This window comes from Trypanosoma melophagium (assembly GCF_022059095.1).
Source record: "Trypanosoma melophagium isolate St. Kilda chromosome Unknown ctg20segment0, whole genome shotgun sequence".
Taxonomy (NCBI): Eukaryota; Euglenozoa; class Kinetoplastea; order Trypanosomatida; family Trypanosomatidae; genus Trypanosoma; species Trypanosoma melophagium.
In genome coordinates, this window is record NW_027125150.1 from 21,460 (window position 1) to 37,874 (window position 16,415).

A 16,415-nucleotide genomic window follows, 5' to 3' on the forward strand; every position below is an offset into this window, starting at 1 on the left:
CTAATATCAGGTATTGTTTTGAAAACCGTCGACAGCAGGGCTCGAACCTGCGCGCGAGATCGCATTTGATTTCAAGTCAAACCCCGTAACTACTTGGGTATGTCGAGCCACATGTTCAAAAGACCAGATATAATTCCCTCTTTTTTTTTTATTCCATTTCACATCATCACCGCCACCTCCACCACAACTAACCTGAGTCAAATACGAAAAAGAGAAAGGGATAAAAATAAAATAAAAATAAAAATAACAATAATAATAATAATGATAATAGTAATAATAATAGTAATATATATATATATATATATATATCATTCTTTTGACGCGCAAGAAAAACTCAAAGTAGAAACACAAAAATCGATGGTTCAACCTATTTTTTATCTTCGCATTTGTTTAATATATGCCTTTTTTTTTACTTTATAAGGTATCTTTTTCCACTTGTACCTTCGATCAAATGGAAGAAAAAAAATATATATATATATATATATATATATATATATATGTATCCACAATCACAGTTTACTCAATGCCTCATTGTAGCTTATCACACGTTCACCAGTGTAGTTTGACGGATCCCCACAATTCGCATCCGTTAGCGAATTCTCATCAACGAATGAAAAAAATGGAATCCTACTGTATCGACCATCGCGGTAAGAATGTGACAACTCCACTCCCTTTAAAAATGAAAGTCGAAGGAGTGAAACCACTTCAAGAACAGTAGCGCCACTTGCCTCAGCAAGCTGAAGACCAGAAAGGGCAGTTCCTCCAGTCGCGAGTACATCGTCCACCAGAACAACACGTGAGTTCTTATCAATACTTCCAAGACGAATGGTCATGACTTCTGGCTCCTTCTCCTTATACTCTTTTTCGTACGGCTCACTCCTAATGAGAACACCGGCATTTTTGTTAGCTTTTCGCATAAGCACAAAAGGTACTCCCATTTCAACTGCAATCATAGGTCCAAAAAGAAATCCACGCGCATCAAATCCCAAAATATGTGTGGGAGGTTGTGGGAAACTTTTGTATCGTTGCACAAGGAAATCGCGTATTGAACGCATCACCAGTGGGTTTTCCGTAATACTACCAACATCTGCAAAACGAGGAATATCGCGAGGAGAAAACTTTGCCGAATACCACCTGTAAGCTTCTTTAATCTGCGCATATAAAGGTGAATTTGGCGAGAGGACGAAGTTGTATGGAGAGACTTCAACAACAGCCATTTACAGAAACGAAGAAATGATCCTTAACAAGAAGACAAAAAAAATATCTGTCCAAGAGAACGAAGAAGAGAAACAATAATTTTTTTCCCTCATCATAAATGATTACTCACACAAGCACCCTAAATATATAGATACACACGCACACACACACGAGGATGGAAAAAAAAAAAGTAGAAAGTCAAGTGAGAAAGAAATGCATCCAGCGCAATGATTGCACCCTCTCTCCATTTCGAGTAATAAGAACTATATTGCATTAGTATACCTCTCCTTATCCTTTTCTTTTCGTTCTTGTTATCTTTCTTGTTTACTCAGTGCGAGCGACACGTCTTCTTTCTAAAGAAAGAACGTGTTCAACATCTTTATCGTTAATTAGCTCTCGCCCAAAACTTGCTGCACAGGCACGCATCAGGGAAGCAGCCATGGAGAAGGAATTATTGTGAATAAATGAATCACGATTGTTCCATCGTGGTTCTTGTTCGGCGAAACTAACAAGTCTGTCTGCGAGACGACGTGAATTGCATACGTCTCCAGTGTCAAATCTTCGGCATACACATCGCACTTGACCTAAATATTCTCGCACTTCATCTGGCTTAAGTGCAGAAGTAGTTGCCGCATCCATTAAATTCTCTGGTTGCCATCGCACAGAGACAGCAAGGCGCAAAAACCCAACATCATTCTCCGCAGGATTTGTAGAGAGCGCAAGAAAGTTAAGATCAATAGGTAAATCATGCGTCTGATATGGATATTCCAGTGGTAGTACTTGTCTGTGCATAACAGCAAAAATACCCTCATGTACAGCATTAGTTGCTTTTGAAATAGCGTGACAGTCCAGTGTGACATGTGTTCCATTAGCCAATTGTAACATACCGGTACGTAGAATATTGGCATTATGGTCCTGTTTCGGAGCGATGCGAATTTTAGAGTTTAATAGTTGCTTCTCACCAAGCAATACCTCACCCACAGGTACTACAGTTCGCATCCACATGGACCATTGTTCTGGGTTAATACTATCTCCCTCTACACGAAGGGGTACATCTCCAATAGGAGTGGCACTTTCATGCGTGATAACACGCGCACAAAGATGCAGGAGAATATACTCCGCTAGCAAAACATCACCTTGACAAATTGTGTTAGAAAAATACTGCACCACAAAAGGACGTTTGTTCTCAAAATAAGGAGGAACTATAGGACGTTCTGGGGTACTGTAAACATGCCGCCAGGACATGCATATCATACGGGAGAGTAATGCAGGAGGAAGAACCTCTGCATGCCACGTGCCAAAATTTTCAAATTCATCCATTTCAGTAGTACTATGCATGCAGAAAGAATTCGAATTGTCTTCTACGAAACCAAAAAAATCAACTACGTCATTTAATTTAAGCTGTTCTCTTTCACTTCCACTATGATGAATAACAGTAACAATACATGCAGTGTGAAGAGTAGTACTAAGTGGTGGATGTGGCAAGTTTAGCTGCTGGTATAGTGGTATACCCACCTCTAAATTATGTTCATTACCCTCATGGGATGATGTCTCTTCACGACGTATTCTTGTACCACGCTCTATGGGAATGTCTTGTTTTTCAAGTGGTTGATTGGGATTATCACACAAGCGTCCTTCCGGTGAGCGACCTCGTCGTTTACGGTCTATTGAAGCAATCTCCACCTCAACTTGTTGCTGATACGTCGCGGCCCTATCTTCCGCTTCACCGTCCTGCTGATTGTAAAAGTGTGCATTCCCTGGAACCGGAATAACATAATAACGTGTGGCTTCCAGCAACGTCACGTCGTCTGTGTGTTGAACGCCGAAGAAGTCAGTGGGAGAAGCACGATAAAGCGAGACGGCCGGCTCCACCTCCTGCAACATCCCACGGCAACGGCGGAGACCAGTGAAACCTGTACTGGTAATATTACCATTATTATTATTACTACTACTACTACTACTTCCACCACTAGTATTATTATTACTACCATTGCTAGTGTTATTAAGTGTTGGTGTGGGTGTTGGGAAGATGTCAGGAGGTGGACGCTGGAGAATCTCCGGAAGAAGTTCGTGCACGAAGCGGAGGGCAGCCGCCACATCACCAAACTCGTCACTCTTCTCGCGCAGTAATTCACGCATCGCCGTCTCGCTGCCCACTCGATCCATATCCCACAGCAGAGGCCACGGAACGGCAAGCCACTTTTAAAGTACAAGAAAAAAAAGTGAGGGTAAGAGTGAGAGAAATAAATAGGAGATGCATAATGGACGCACTTGATTTCTATTGGTTACCACCGTATCATTTTTTTATCATCGTGATATTTACGGTGTTGAATGCAAAACTAAAAAAAAAAGAAAAACTTCCAGTGTATAAGTACAAAAATTAAAAGCAATAAGATCAAAAAAAAAAGCATATATATATATATACCATTTATGATAACCATACATTAACGGGTTCCTTTACATGTGGAGCGGATGATAGGCATTCAATCACACGTGAAACAAATACCTCATCACCCTTCTGGAAAGGTTCATACCGCTTTAATAGTGCGCGAAGAATTTTGTGTGCCTCTAATAGCGCATCTTTCCATGTGCGTAACTTGTCGGCAACTTCACCATCACGTTGATGAAGAACGTAACCAAGTGTAGCGTCGTCCAAGGCCTTTAACCATGCTGTTGACTCAATACGATCACTTTGAGTTTTCTCAACATCACGCATAGACTGAGAGAACAATAAAGAAAGTGCTTCATGTTGTTCACTTAAGCGAGAAAGTTCCTGCGACTTGGCACAGTGCTTTGTACTCAGAGAAATGTTCTCCAGTGAAGCTTTGGCATTGTTTAGCAGCAAAACCTTGATTTCATCGTACATGGATAATTCAGAGCTCATGCGATCAACCAACTGTTCAGAATACCTCTTCAATAACTGACGTTCTCTCTCCTCGCTATGCTGGCAACACCGGCGATTAAACATTGGTGACCAAGCACATTGAAGTCCTACAAAAATTTCTTGCTCAAGTAATAGAAACACTTCACGACGACGCAATACATCTTGCCATAGACTACATTCCTTCTTTGCCATTGATAAACTCATTGTTACATCCTTCAATGATTCTTTCACAGCAGCTAACTCTTTGTTTTCCTCGGCGTAGCGCTCAACCTCCTTTTGAGCAAGAAAGAGACTATGACAAAGGTTTTTCGTTACCTGCTCGTACTCGGCTTCTCTTTCCTTGGCTCGTCGTTCCTCGTTGATAAGTCGGTCCTCCATGACAGATAATCTTATTTGCATAACCTTCATTTCACTGTTATATTTGGCCCCGGCATCTTCCAGCATCTTTTCAGACATAGAGATCTGTTGTTTGAGACATTCATTCTCCTTGATAACATAAAAAGACTCTCGTTTATGTACCTGACGTTCATACTCACAAGATGTTTCTAACTCCGTTATTCGTTTTTTCAATCCCATAATAATAGAAGAAAGCTCACATTCGCGAAGAAGGGCCTCTTGAACCTCGTTAGAACGCAGACTCTTTACAGTTTCATACTTTTCTCGCAAACGCACTTTACTTGATTCCTTTTTATGACCGTCTATTTTAGTTGACCTATCCTGTCTCTCATTCTGCTGCTGTATAGCACTCGTTGTAGAGTCTAAAATGGAGGCAGCGTTACCTAGTAGCATCCCTTTCCCTTCGATTTTTTACACTACTTTAGGTGACTGAGGCAAAAACACCAACCCTAATCCTTCTCTCGTAAAGCAGTTGGGAATAATAGATGTACGTCGTTGCGCTCTTTCCCATGTAATAAAGAAGAGGTTAAAAGAATAAAAAAAAGGAAGGAGCGTTAAGGCCAGAGAGAAATAAAATGGGAGCAAAGAAAAAATACAGATCACCAGCGTGTAATTTACAAACGAAAATAACATCATTGACACGAGAAGGGAACTAAAAAAAAAAAAAGAAAAACCATAAAAAACATTTTTCCTGAGTGGAAAACGATTAAAAAAAAACAAATGTGATTTGGGTATTAGATGTCTTGTCAATTATTACCTGCGTTTGGAATCATTAAGTAATATTATAGACTCCATAAAGACGAGAAGAGCAACAGGAGTCCAGACCTACACAATGAGGGTTTAGGTAGACCATCAGGACTTTACAGTACTTTGTATGACTTGGGGATGAGTAATGACCTCATATTAAGAAACAAAATAAGCAGAGAAAAGGAAAAAAAAACCCGGGAGAAATAATGAACACCACTTCACGTAAACGTTCAGTTTTTGGGACACTCACAATAACAGTATCTTTCAAGCCCAATAGATTCCCCCACACAGTTATTCACTTTTCATGTCAAAGAGGAGCACCCTAATCCTTAGTCAAGACCAAGTAGAAGTGAAATCGGAAAGTATCTCATGGTTTTTTATAAAAAAATAAAATAAAACATTCAGTTGTTCCAACACATTCCACCATATAGGAAATGCAGTAGCGCACGTAATAACCCAAGTTATCAGCATCACCGTTCTTAGTACGCGTTATACACAACTTCAAAGAGCTCTAGCAGAGCAAAGTTAACCTGATTTAGCAGAGTGATGTTCCCGTCAATGATAACACGCCACGCCAATTCCAATTGAATGAAATTCAAACCATTAGTAAAACTTCAAATAATAACCTTTTATCGCAATAAACCTTCAGTCTCTAGTTAGGCCCATTAATCTTAAAACCAAATCAAACTCACCATCTATATACAGTAAACAAAAAAAAAAGAATACAAGAATGAAGTATAATAAACCAGTGAAGACAAAGTCCAATAAAAAGTAATACATACAAAGACACAAAAAAACTGTCTTAATTAAAACAGAGAAAACAAAAAGAAATAAATCAAATATAAAAAAAAGAAGAAAACAATCCGACAGAAGTAGAGGTTGCTCGACTTAAATCATGCGGGCGAGGAAGCGGTTGATGAGGGTGTCGCGGTTACCGTAGTCACCGCCCTCAACAAAGTGGCGACGCTTCTGGCGCATGCCACCGGCAGGTGGGGCCAGCTTGAAGGGCCACAGACCGTTTGTCACCTCGCGGAAGTGTTTGCCGCCAGTGTAGATCTGGTTCACAACATCCTCAGCGCACACGACATCCTCGTTGTTGTACTTGTCCTTGATCATCTGGTTGTCGTTGATCTTCACACGCTGTCCATTGATCTTGAGGTGGCCACGCTTGTACACCATGGCACGCACTGTGCCAAGGGATGGGTAACCGTACGCAATGTAGGGCTCAACGGCACGGAGCATGTTCTCCATGGGCTTGTTCAGGCGCACAAAGACAGTGTTGAAGATCTGGCGCAGACGCAGAAGCTGCAGGATCTTGCGCTGCTTGGGCGCGACCTTGGCGATACCGCGAATACGAGTGACCACAGCCACCTTTGGCTTTGTCTCAAGGTAGTAGTTACCCTGAGCCTTGGCCAGACGGCGGAGGTGCACCAGCTTCTTCTCGGTAGAGCGGTACTCACGGGAGTACTTGAGACCACGCGTGTAGGCCAGCTTCTTCAAAGCAGTCTTGGCAGCCTTGTTGGCGTCAATGGCCTTCTTGAAGTTCTCCGTCTGCTGCTGCTTGAATGCGGCACGCTTGATGGCGGACTCTGGGGCAGGGACAGTCTTCGCGGGCATGTTCTCTATCTTCTTCTAGAAATAAAAACAAGTACAGAAAAAAATTCATTTTTTATTTTTGGCTTCTATTATCTACACATAACATCAAGCATAAAGAAATTTCTTCGGTGAAACGAGTGACAGTCGTTTCAACACAGACACACTCACAGAGTGAAAATCTTGTATTATGTATAAAAAATAAAATAAAATCAAACAAAAATTCAATCAAAAATGCACATTCACAGAAAATACCTAAATCATGCGGGCGAGGAAGCGGTTGATGAGGGTGTCGCGGTTACCGTAGTCACCGCCCTCAACAAAGTGGCGACGCTTCTGGCGCATGCCACCGGCAGGTGGGGCCAGCTTGAAGGGCCACAGACCGTTTGTCACCTCGCGGAAGTGTTTGCCGCCAGTGTAGATCTGGTTCACAACATCCTCAGCGCACACGACATCCTCGTTGTTGTACTTGTCCTTGATCATCTGGTTGTCGTTGATCTTCACACGCTGTCCATTGATCTTGAGGTGGCCACGCTTGTACACCATGGCACGCACTGTGCCAAGGGATGGGTAACCGTACGCAATGTAGGGCTCAACGGCACGGAGCATGTTCTCCATGGGCTTGTTCAGGCGCACAAAGACAGTGTTGAAGATCTGGCGCAGACGCAGAAGCTGCAGGATCTTGCGCTGCTTGGGCGCGACCTTGGCGATACCGCGAATACGAGTGACCACAGCCACCTTTGGCTTTGTCTCAAGGTAGTAGTTACCCTGAGCCTTGGCCAGACGGCGGAGGTGCACCAGCTTCTTCTCGGTAGAGCGGTACTCACGGGAGTACTTGAGACCACGCGTGTAGGCCAGCTTCTTCAAAGCAGTCTTGGCAGCCTTGTTGGCGTCAATGGCCTTCTTGAAGTTCTCCGTCTGCTGCTGCTTGAATGCGGCACGCTTGATGGCGGACTCTGGGGCAGGGACAGTCTTCGCGGGCATTGTTTGTATCTCGGCCGTGGTATGCTGAATGTAACGGTAGGGAGACAAAAAGAAGAAGGAAAGAATTTGCAAATAAAAAAAATAATAATGAAAACACTCCAATTTTAAATAAACAAAAGGAAGACACCAATGTAAGAAGTGGAGAATTAAAAGAAAAGCAAAAAGAAAAAAAGTGTGGAAAAGTGAAAAGGAAAACCAGTAATATCAAAAGGTCCTCTAGAAAAAAGGAATAAATATATGTACACATCATAAAACATGAACTGGATTTCGAAAACCATCACACATTGCCCTTATCCCCGTATATTGCCAATTTCAGGAATGCTTCCCAATGGATCCATCGTATAAGAGGCCACGGACTATATAAAAAACAGGAATGGTGAAAAAACACCAAGACAGAAAGCTATGAATAAGCAGTGATGCAGATGCAAAGAAAAAATCAATGAATCCGAGATTCATAGATTGATAAAGGGAAGCCACAGTAAATTTTGAGGTGTCGCTTCCAATAACAGCCGCTGTGGCACATGCAAAAGGAACAATAAGAAGTACTTCAAGTGGAGTAACGAGAAAATTAATTGCAGTAGCTAATGCAATCTGTAAAGCACAGCAGTGAAACATTCTGCAAAATATAAGAGTTACAATACTTGTAAACATCGGCACCGGGAAGATACCACCGAGGATACCAGCAGTTGCAGAAATAGTCAACTTACGAGCATTTAGTTGTTGAAATGGCACTACAATACGACGATGCACAGCATCTTGCAACCTACGCATCACTTGAACCTGTAGCAACTCTCTAAAATAAATTAAAAAAAAAAGAAAACAGCCCACAAAGTAAAATACAGGAAGAATGAAAGATGGGAAAAAGAAGGAGATTAGGCACACCAAAATAAATGAATTTATTATTAATATTTAACAAAAATTGGAAAAAAGACAATTTCACGTCATAAATACCATCCATTGTCAGCAAAAAGCATTGAGAATAATAATACAGCCACCTCAATAATTCGTCTCGCTCATTATCCCATCATTTACTCCTCTTTCCACTGTTCATATATATATATATATATATATATATATATATATATATATATATACTAAAACTCATGTATTTTTTATTCCTTCATTTTTGAGCAGTGAATGATAGCTATTATTTCGCGGTAATTTCAACACCCTCCTTCTGCATTTTCTTTCGTAGAGCTTTCTCTGATAATATATCATCTGCCATTTCCTCCGTGCATTCTTGCACTTCTACAACCTCAGGGATCCAATGCATAAGCATACGTTCAATCCCATTTTTTAGTGTTACACCAGAGGAAGGACATGATTTACATGCTCCTTCTAACATTACAAATACAGTTCCATCATCCATATCTATATAACGCACATTTCCACCGTCTGCCTGTAACATGGGACGAATACGCGTGGCCAGTAGCTCCTTTACGGCAAGAATTACTTCATCATCATCCTCTTCCGGCTCCGTGTCATTGTTATGACCGGTGAGAAGTTCCTCCCCCTCTTCAGAAAGAATGTTCATTTTACTCTCTGCAAACTGTGTAATGCACTCCTTAACCAGTGTTGATAGCTCTTCCCAATCTGCCATAGGATTCTTTCGCACCGTAATGTACTCATCAGCGAGGTACAATGCGTCTACTCCGGCGATTCCAAAAAGCATCTCCGCTAATGGTGATTTGTAAGCATGTCCTGAGTTTGGAAAGTCCATTGACAATCCAGGTTTCAGGAATGACAAATCCATCGAGTAAAACCGGAGACAATCCGGGTTCGGTGTCTCATTTGTCTCAACTAAAATAAACCGCCGTACCATACATAATGATCCCAATGGAAAATTCATAACAACTTGCTCTCGTTGAAACTGTTGGCGTCTAAAGAGAGAGTTGCACGAGTAACGCATCGTGCGGGGTGTTAAAGGTGACGCCCGTCCGACTATAGAGAAACGGAGCGCAGTAGGAGCGTTAAAGAGATCACACCAAGTGCGCCGCCACATCTTGGATTTCCCACCTACTATAGATATAAATAACGCCACAACAAAAAGAAGATTATAAAAGAAAGAAAAACAATAAAAATAAAAGAAGATTCCAAATAGTTCAAAAGACATAATAACACTCAAAAAGTAATAGAAGAAAAAAAGCACCACCACCGTCAACAACAATAAATAAATAAAAACAAATAATGAAGAATAACAAAGACAAAAAAAAAAGAGCAATTACACCTTCTTAACGAAAGAAGCAGAGAAACGCATCACCATAGTCTCCACAAAGTACTTGGTAAAGTCAAACAGTAACACGTGCAGGTGCATTTTCACGTACAAATGCAGCAACTTCTTCACCATTTATGAAATCCTCTTTTATGGTCACATCATCTAGATCAGGACATGGGAAAAGTAATATGGCGGCAATGGAACCTAATTGTGTTAACTGTTCTCCCGTTACGTGATTGCTAGAAAAAATACTAACCCTCCCTCCACCCTGCTTCACAAATTGAACAAGAGATAAGTAAAAACGTCGCTCAATAGGGCTACTAGATCGAAATAGGGCATCACTAACCATAAGTGTACCCACAGCACCCATCATTGCAGCTTGATACACAATCTGTGGAGTATATACACAGCGATCTGGGTCATTATTCATTGTGTCTTGAAAATTCTGCCAAACTTTAATCTCAGCACTGCATCGTGTGGAGTCCATTTTTGTTGCAACGCTGGGATCTGCAAAAGCAGTGCGTAGCGCATCATTTGTAATATCTGTTACCTTTACAAGAACAACTTTGGATAGATTCTTATGAATAACTCGAAGTGGACCAGTCTCCGCCTGGATTGTAACACGTTCCATATATTGCCTAAACTCTTCCCGAATATGGGCAGGAGAGCAAATAAGTACCAATTTTATTTTTTCAAAATCCACATGTGCACAGATAGCATCCATAACCTGTTTGAAAAATCGTTGAATGCTCTTATCTCGTGCCGTTCCATCATTTTTATGTTTTTTTGCGATAGTTACATCTATCTTTGCCTTGGTATACATGAAAGAGGGTGTTACCAGTAGTACATTAGCTTTCCCATTGTCCATGAGAATAGCCGCCGTATCAGCTTTAGATTCATTATCGCAAGCCTCCTTCAGACGAGTACTTATAATTTCATCCCACTCCCTTTTAATAATAGTAACATCCTGTGGAGGAAAAGTATGTATGGATAACGTGTGGTGAGCACCCAACTTCACATAGTCATTCTCTGATACATTAACCCCATGAAGACGAAGTTCATCAGGTGAAAAATCCACTTGGCGCACTTCTAGTTCCAGTGTGATAAAATGCACTTGAGCGGATTGTGTACCAGTGGATGTCTCCTTCACCACTTTACGCTTCGTCTTTGTTCGCACACGGTCACCATGAATCACTAAGTTGTACAAATGCCATAAATCTTCACTTGTGCTCAGGGACACTTTCACTTCAACTTTACCATCTGGTCTAACGGCTTTCCGTAATAGACGCATCCTACCCGTTCCTTTAGCCCTTTACAATGGGGGAAAAACATGAAGAAAAAAAAAAAGAAATACAGTTATAAAATAACCCCATAGAGAAAAAAAATAAATAAATAAATAATAATAATAATAATAATAATAATAATAATAATAATAATAATAATAATAATAATAATAATGATAATAATAATAAGGGGAAAAACAAAAAGAAAGGATCACATATAGTGCCAATTTTTCTTTTTAACTTCGATATGAGTTAATACAAACACTGAATTGTACGACAACCAGAAACCCAGGAAAAAAATGCAGCCCATGGTGCAAGAAGAAAAAAAAAACAGTAATAACTGTGGTACACAATACATACAGGTTTTAGAAGGACATCACAGAAAAAAAATCCACGAATAACAAAAAAAAAAATTAAGGAAACAATACATAGCGTTGTATTCGCTCATTTGCCAGACAACGCTCTGCCACTGACAAGAGTTCCTTTCCACGTATTGAGCAGTATCGCAAACCATTTGATCCAATAATACTGTAGACCCGTTTAGGCAGTCTTTGCTTCATCTTAAACGAAAAAATTGTTTCACTCTTTTTTCCACCTGAGGGTTCCATTAGCTCACGAATATGCCGCAGCAAAGGACCGCGAAAAAAACAAAATGTATCGGGTAAACCTTTTTTAAAAGCTTCAACTGACTTTGTAAGTGGATTTCGACGTGGATGTCTATGATAGAAAGACATTCCATGATCAAGGTAAATAAATGTAGGATTATTGGGATGCAGCATAAATTTTTTGTTAGAAGATGGCTCTAGATGGGTCCCACCAACTACAAAATTATTTTTATTTGGTGAACGATCCATATTTCCAATAACGTAGTCAAACATATTTATTTCGGCCAAGTGAAGTACACCAATGTAACTTTTCGCTCGTGTTAATTCTTCCATACTTTCTTCTGTAGCAATATTCAGGTTAAAATAACTGTGCCAAGTATCACTATGAGAATCATATGGTATTCGCATAGAACTAGCTAAAAAATGACCGACATCAGATATTTTTAACTGAATAGAGACACCAATACAATCACCATCGTTAGATTGTTCTATAGTACGAGCTTCATGAGCAAAATCAAAGAGGTCTTTCTTTATCCATTCCTCATAATTTTTTACGCCTGACATGCGAAGGAAGGTCTCCGTTGTTTTAACACTATCTTTATACTTGGTTACAGAGTTTTTAATCATTTGTAATGGCAAACACGCTGATCCCGTTGGTGGTACACGATTTATATGCATAATACGATCTGCATGAAATGCTCCTACCTCACCAGCTGGTTCAGATGGGAATGGACGCTGGGGAACCTTAATAATAGTTTCTATAGGTTCATCAATATAATCACCATCAGCTACATGAACTGGTTTAAACAGGATAGCAAATTTAATAGTCCGTTGATCTAATGACTGTGAAATGGGAATTAGTTCTTTCCAATTAGAGGCATTTGTCATAAACTGGATACAACGATTATCTCGTCGGGGATTAAATGGAACAGAAAGTGTATCACATCCTGTAGTATCTCTTACCTTTCTGTGTTGCATGTAACGACGTCTCATCTCTTCTGCTGTTATTGTTGACTCTGTGAGTCGTATACAAGTAATATTAGAGACAGTCCACTCGTCTAGGGTTCCCTCATTACTACGTCGCATCATAGGGCCCCAATACTTTGATGCTACTCCCTTCTCCAAAAGACTTTCCATTCCACCTGTAAATCCCCATAACTCACTATCTTCTTCATACAACAGAGTATTATGAAACTTACTAACATTTACCATGGTGACATTTGCAGTTTCAGTTTCAGTTTCAGTTTCGATGACAACAACTTCTTTCGGTTTAGAACTCCAAGAAAAAAGTCCTGAAAATCCATACAAAATGAGAAACGTCAAGAAAAGTATTAAAGGTCGAAGCAACCTTCGGCGGGATCTTTTCCTCAATAAACGTAAATAGGATGTAAAATGTTTCATTCTATTCGTTTCAATATCCTATCCACTGTTCTATTCTTAAACCTTTTTAAGTTAACTCTCTCTTTTTTAACTTTTTTCTCCTTATAGTCGTCTGTCTGTAGATACCTTCCCTTCCCCCTCAAGGAGAATTTAGCAGGCCACCTTTTTTTCTTTCTTTTAAATTTCTTTACTTTCAATTGGCCTCAAAAAATGATGCACTAAGAAAAAAGAAAGAAAAAACAGCAACAGTATGGATTTTAACTTGGAGATAATTTCATCCTGTAAGGATTGAAAAGAAAAGTAAAAAAAAAATGAAGAGTAAAAAAAAAAATGAAGAGTAAAAAAAAAACGAAGAGTAAGAAAAAAAAATGATAAGCGAATCTCAGAAACTCACCACAGAATCACCGGGAATTAACCGTAAAGAACTACTTTGTTTCTCTCTTTAAAAGCAGTTTCTTTTTCTTCATTTCCCTCTTCTCTCATCTTTCTTCCTTTTCCATTTTTCGTGTATTATTCGTATACCTGAGGAGGGGCGTATATATTTTCGTTTCACCCCTTCTTTGTGTGTTAGCACACCTCTCTCTCTCTCTCTTTCTTTTATTCTTCAGGTAAACTACTGCGCTTCTGTTCACCCTCACGAATAATGGACTCCAGAGAGTCCCCGAGGCCCATCGCCTTTGCCAGACTTCTCACTGTTATCTGACAGTCACCAGGGAAAAAAAGATCGCGGCAAATTCTCTCGGAGTTTGTGTTGTATTGTGCATATTGGGAGTAACCATCGCTGGAGCTACTCCTGCTGCTACTGCTACTCTTGGAGTGATCACTGTTACTCCGTTCGATTCCGTCTACACTTCCATCCGATAGATTTGGTACATCGCTGGGAAAACGAAACATTGATCCGCCAACCCGCTCAAGATTAAAGAGTACACGTGGAACATCTGATCGGACACTGAATGCAAGTTGTGCAAACGGATTTACTTGAAGAGATGTTCCCATTATAAGAAGCAATTCTGTCTCATTCACACTATGCAAGGCGTGTAAAAATGCATCAGGAAGTCCCTCTCCAAAAAAAACAACATCGGGTTTTACGACTCCACCACACTTTACACAATGTGGCACCTTGCCTTCTCTCGCCTCACGACTTGCTGCAACAATATCATACTCAGTGTGACATTCCATACAAGAGGCTGATGAAAAGGATCCATGAGCCTCTACCAATAGTGATTCTGGAATACCGCACACTCGCTCAAGACCATCAATATTCTGCGTACAACATAACAGCAGTCGTCCCTCATCTGCGAGAAGTTTAATAAAGTAATGGACTGCAGTTGGCCAAAAGTGTCCAGGCCACAGGTCCAATTCACGTACTATACTGTAGAAAACTTCAGGTCGCTCGCGTAAAAGCGGTAGCGAAAAAGCATCTGTTGGTGAACTTAGATTGTACTTATCAAGATTTGCATAGATTCCACTCTTCGGAGAGCGGAAGTCAGGAATACCGGCAGCCACGCTTATTCCCGCACCAACCATAACAAGAATCTTCGTTACGTTGTTGCGCTTAATATAATTAGCAAGTCCCTCAAGGGTGGGCTCCCCAATGACATGCGGAGAGTTGGCATTATCCTGCATTTTTTTTTTTTTGAAAGAGAGGAAGAGAGACTAAACCCAGCTAACTGTCAACTGCAGCGTACAGTGACAGTCACAGAGAGTGGAGGAGAAAAAAAAAGATAAGAACAAATATATATATATATATATATATATATATTCTATATATATATATATTGATTGATTGATTGATTTTGGATGTTACCATTTTATTTTATTGTAATTTTATTGTTTTTCTTTTGTGATTTAATTTACTTTCGGTTATTTTACCTTTATCATTTTTGCTGTTCTCTGTTACTCTTTTGTCGCAACAAACAGAGACAGACGCCCATCCGTGTTAACAAGCACCAAAATTCAAGCATGCACATAATTGGAAAGAAAACAAAGAAATGCAAAAAAAAAATACATATATACTGAGCTCATATGCAAAAACCATCCTAAATACACTACCAGCTAGCGCTTCTAAATAAAAGGCATTATACCATTTTCTATGACTGCTTCATTATGTGCAAGACACCAGGAATGAGGAACCTTGGAGTCCTCTTCCACTACGAAACCAGCATTTCCTTCACATGTCTCTTTTACTTCATAGGCGTAATCTAGTGGAACCCATTTATCATTCGCAACATAGTAAAATACCATACGTTTTTGAACAGACTTCAAAAGAGCTTTATCGAGATTCCGCACTTGATGAAACTCCTGACGGCACATGGCGAGTGAGTTCAAAAGTGCGTATCGGTTTAAGTGTGTTGCCACCATTTGTTGTAGAGATGGTTCCATCTCCGGGGCATTCCAACTAATAAAGAGCGAAAAAAATATTTTGGGCATAAGTAATAAAAGCATTACAACGTATGTAGCTATCTTGTAAATAATTATGTTGCCACCAAGAAAGAACATTCGCTCACCATTTGGACTCTTTCCTAAATTTGAAAGAGCACCACATAAAGAAAAACATCGCTTAATACATGGAAAACGTGCAACCATTTGCATTGCGACAAAAGCACCAATACTATGACCCCCAATATAAATATGGTTACCGTACCACTTTATAGTAGGACCCGTTAATACAGTTATCAAAAACTGTTCTGCAGCATCTACTTGGTCCTGTAAATCAAATATTCCGCCATAATTCTGATCAATAAAACTGTGTCCAGCATAACCCATTACGAGAACATCAACCCGTCGCATTGACATGAGTTGTACAAAACGCTCATAAAAATGAACTACTCCAGGATTACCAGGAAACAAAATAAATAATTTCCGATTAGGACTCGGTGGACGTCGCATAAATTCTGCAGAAGAGACATCACAGAGGTAGTCAAGAAGATTTTGACAACTTTGTAGTACTTCTACCACCGGTGAAGGACGTAATGGACACTGCCATGTGACAATGGCATTAGGAAATGACATGTGATAAATAATACCCCTTTACTATAAATAACTAATTTCATATCATCATCAATTATATATATATATATATATATTAGAAGAGCATACAAAAGGAGAAAAAAATTGATCGAAATGTGATT

General features: G+C 39.9%; 11 protein-coding genes across 11 annotated transcripts; all 11 read right to left on the reverse strand.

Moving 5' to 3' along the window:
* Positions 1-509: 509 nt before the first annotated feature.
* LSM04_006072 (Phosphoribosyltransferase domain) lies at positions 510-1,217 on the reverse strand (the record flags this gene model as incomplete). Its single annotated transcript, XM_067331229.1, has 1 exon — positions 510-1,217. The coding sequence occupies one exon, from the start codon at positions 1,215-1,217 to the stop codon at positions 510-512; it is 708 nt and encodes a 235-aa protein (XP_067192181.1).
* Positions 1,218-1,521: 304 nt separating this feature from the next.
* LSM04_006670 (Mini-chromosome maintenance complex-binding protein) lies at positions 1,522-3,363 on the reverse strand (the record flags this gene model as incomplete). Its single annotated transcript, XM_067331230.1, has 1 exon — positions 1,522-3,363. The coding sequence occupies one exon, from the start codon at positions 3,361-3,363 to the stop codon at positions 1,522-1,524; it is 1,842 nt and encodes a 613-aa protein (XP_067192198.1).
* Positions 3,364-3,625: 262 nt separating this feature from the next.
* LSM04_001622 (uncharacterized protein) lies at positions 3,626-4,870 on the reverse strand (the record flags this gene model as incomplete). Its single annotated transcript, XM_067331231.1, has 1 exon — positions 3,626-4,870. The coding sequence occupies one exon, from the start codon at positions 4,868-4,870 to the stop codon at positions 3,626-3,628; it is 1,245 nt and encodes a 414-aa protein (XP_067192088.1).
* Positions 4,871-6,112: 1,242 nt separating this feature from the next.
* LSM04_006471 (Ribosomal protein L30) lies at positions 6,113-6,841 on the reverse strand (the record flags this gene model as incomplete). The annotated part of the gene is made up of 1 exon (XM_067331233.1): positions 6,113-6,841. The coding sequence occupies one exon, from the start codon at positions 6,839-6,841 to the stop codon at positions 6,113-6,115; it is 729 nt and encodes a 242-aa protein (XP_067192190.1).
* A 231-nt stretch (positions 6,842-7,072) lies between these two features.
* Positions 7,073-7,801, reverse strand: LSM04_004439 (Ribosomal protein L30; the record flags this gene model as incomplete). Its single annotated transcript, XM_067331234.1, has 1 exon — positions 7,073-7,801. One exon carries the CDS (start codon positions 7,799-7,801, stop codon positions 7,073-7,075), a length of 729 nt encoding a protein of 242 aa, XP_067192150.1.
* Positions 7,802-8,113: 312 nt separating this feature from the next.
* On the reverse strand, positions 8,114-8,572 carry LSM04_009201 (uncharacterized protein; the record flags this gene model as incomplete). The annotated part of the gene is made up of 1 exon (XM_067331235.1): positions 8,114-8,572. The coding sequence occupies one exon, from the start codon at positions 8,570-8,572 to the stop codon at positions 8,114-8,116; it is 459 nt and encodes a 152-aa protein (XP_067192261.1).
* Positions 8,573-8,948: 376 nt separating this feature from the next.
* LSM04_007750 (Scaffold protein Nfu/NifU) lies at positions 8,949-9,803 on the reverse strand (the record flags this gene model as incomplete). Its single annotated transcript, XM_067331236.1, has 1 exon — positions 8,949-9,803. The coding sequence occupies one exon, from the start codon at positions 9,801-9,803 to the stop codon at positions 8,949-8,951; it is 855 nt and encodes a 284-aa protein (XP_067192230.1).
* A 286-nt stretch (positions 9,804-10,089) lies between these two features.
* Positions 10,090-11,307, reverse strand: LSM04_008034 (eRF1 domain 2; the record flags this gene model as incomplete). Its single annotated transcript, XM_067331237.1, has 1 exon — positions 10,090-11,307. One exon carries the CDS (start codon positions 11,305-11,307, stop codon positions 10,090-10,092), a length of 1,218 nt encoding a protein of 405 aa, XP_067192238.1.
* A 405-nt stretch (positions 11,308-11,712) lies between these two features.
* Positions 11,713-13,305, reverse strand: LSM04_007793 (uncharacterized protein; the record flags this gene model as incomplete). Its single annotated transcript, XM_067331238.1, has 1 exon — positions 11,713-13,305. The coding sequence occupies one exon, from the start codon at positions 13,303-13,305 to the stop codon at positions 11,713-11,715; it is 1,593 nt and encodes a 530-aa protein (XP_067192235.1).
* A 576-nt stretch (positions 13,306-13,881) lies between these two features.
* On the reverse strand, positions 13,882-14,910 carry LSM04_005340 (Sirtuin family; the record flags this gene model as incomplete). The annotated part of the gene is made up of 1 exon (XM_067331239.1): positions 13,882-14,910. The coding sequence occupies one exon, from the start codon at positions 14,908-14,910 to the stop codon at positions 13,882-13,884; it is 1,029 nt and encodes a 342-aa protein (XP_067192167.1).
* Positions 14,911-15,348: 438 nt separating this feature from the next.
* LSM04_004894 (Lipid droplet-associated hydrolase) lies at positions 15,349-16,296 on the reverse strand (the record flags this gene model as incomplete). Its single annotated transcript, XM_067331240.1, has 1 exon — positions 15,349-16,296. One exon carries the CDS (start codon positions 16,294-16,296, stop codon positions 15,349-15,351), a length of 948 nt encoding a protein of 315 aa, XP_067192158.1.
* Positions 16,297-16,415: the final 119 nt, after the last annotated feature.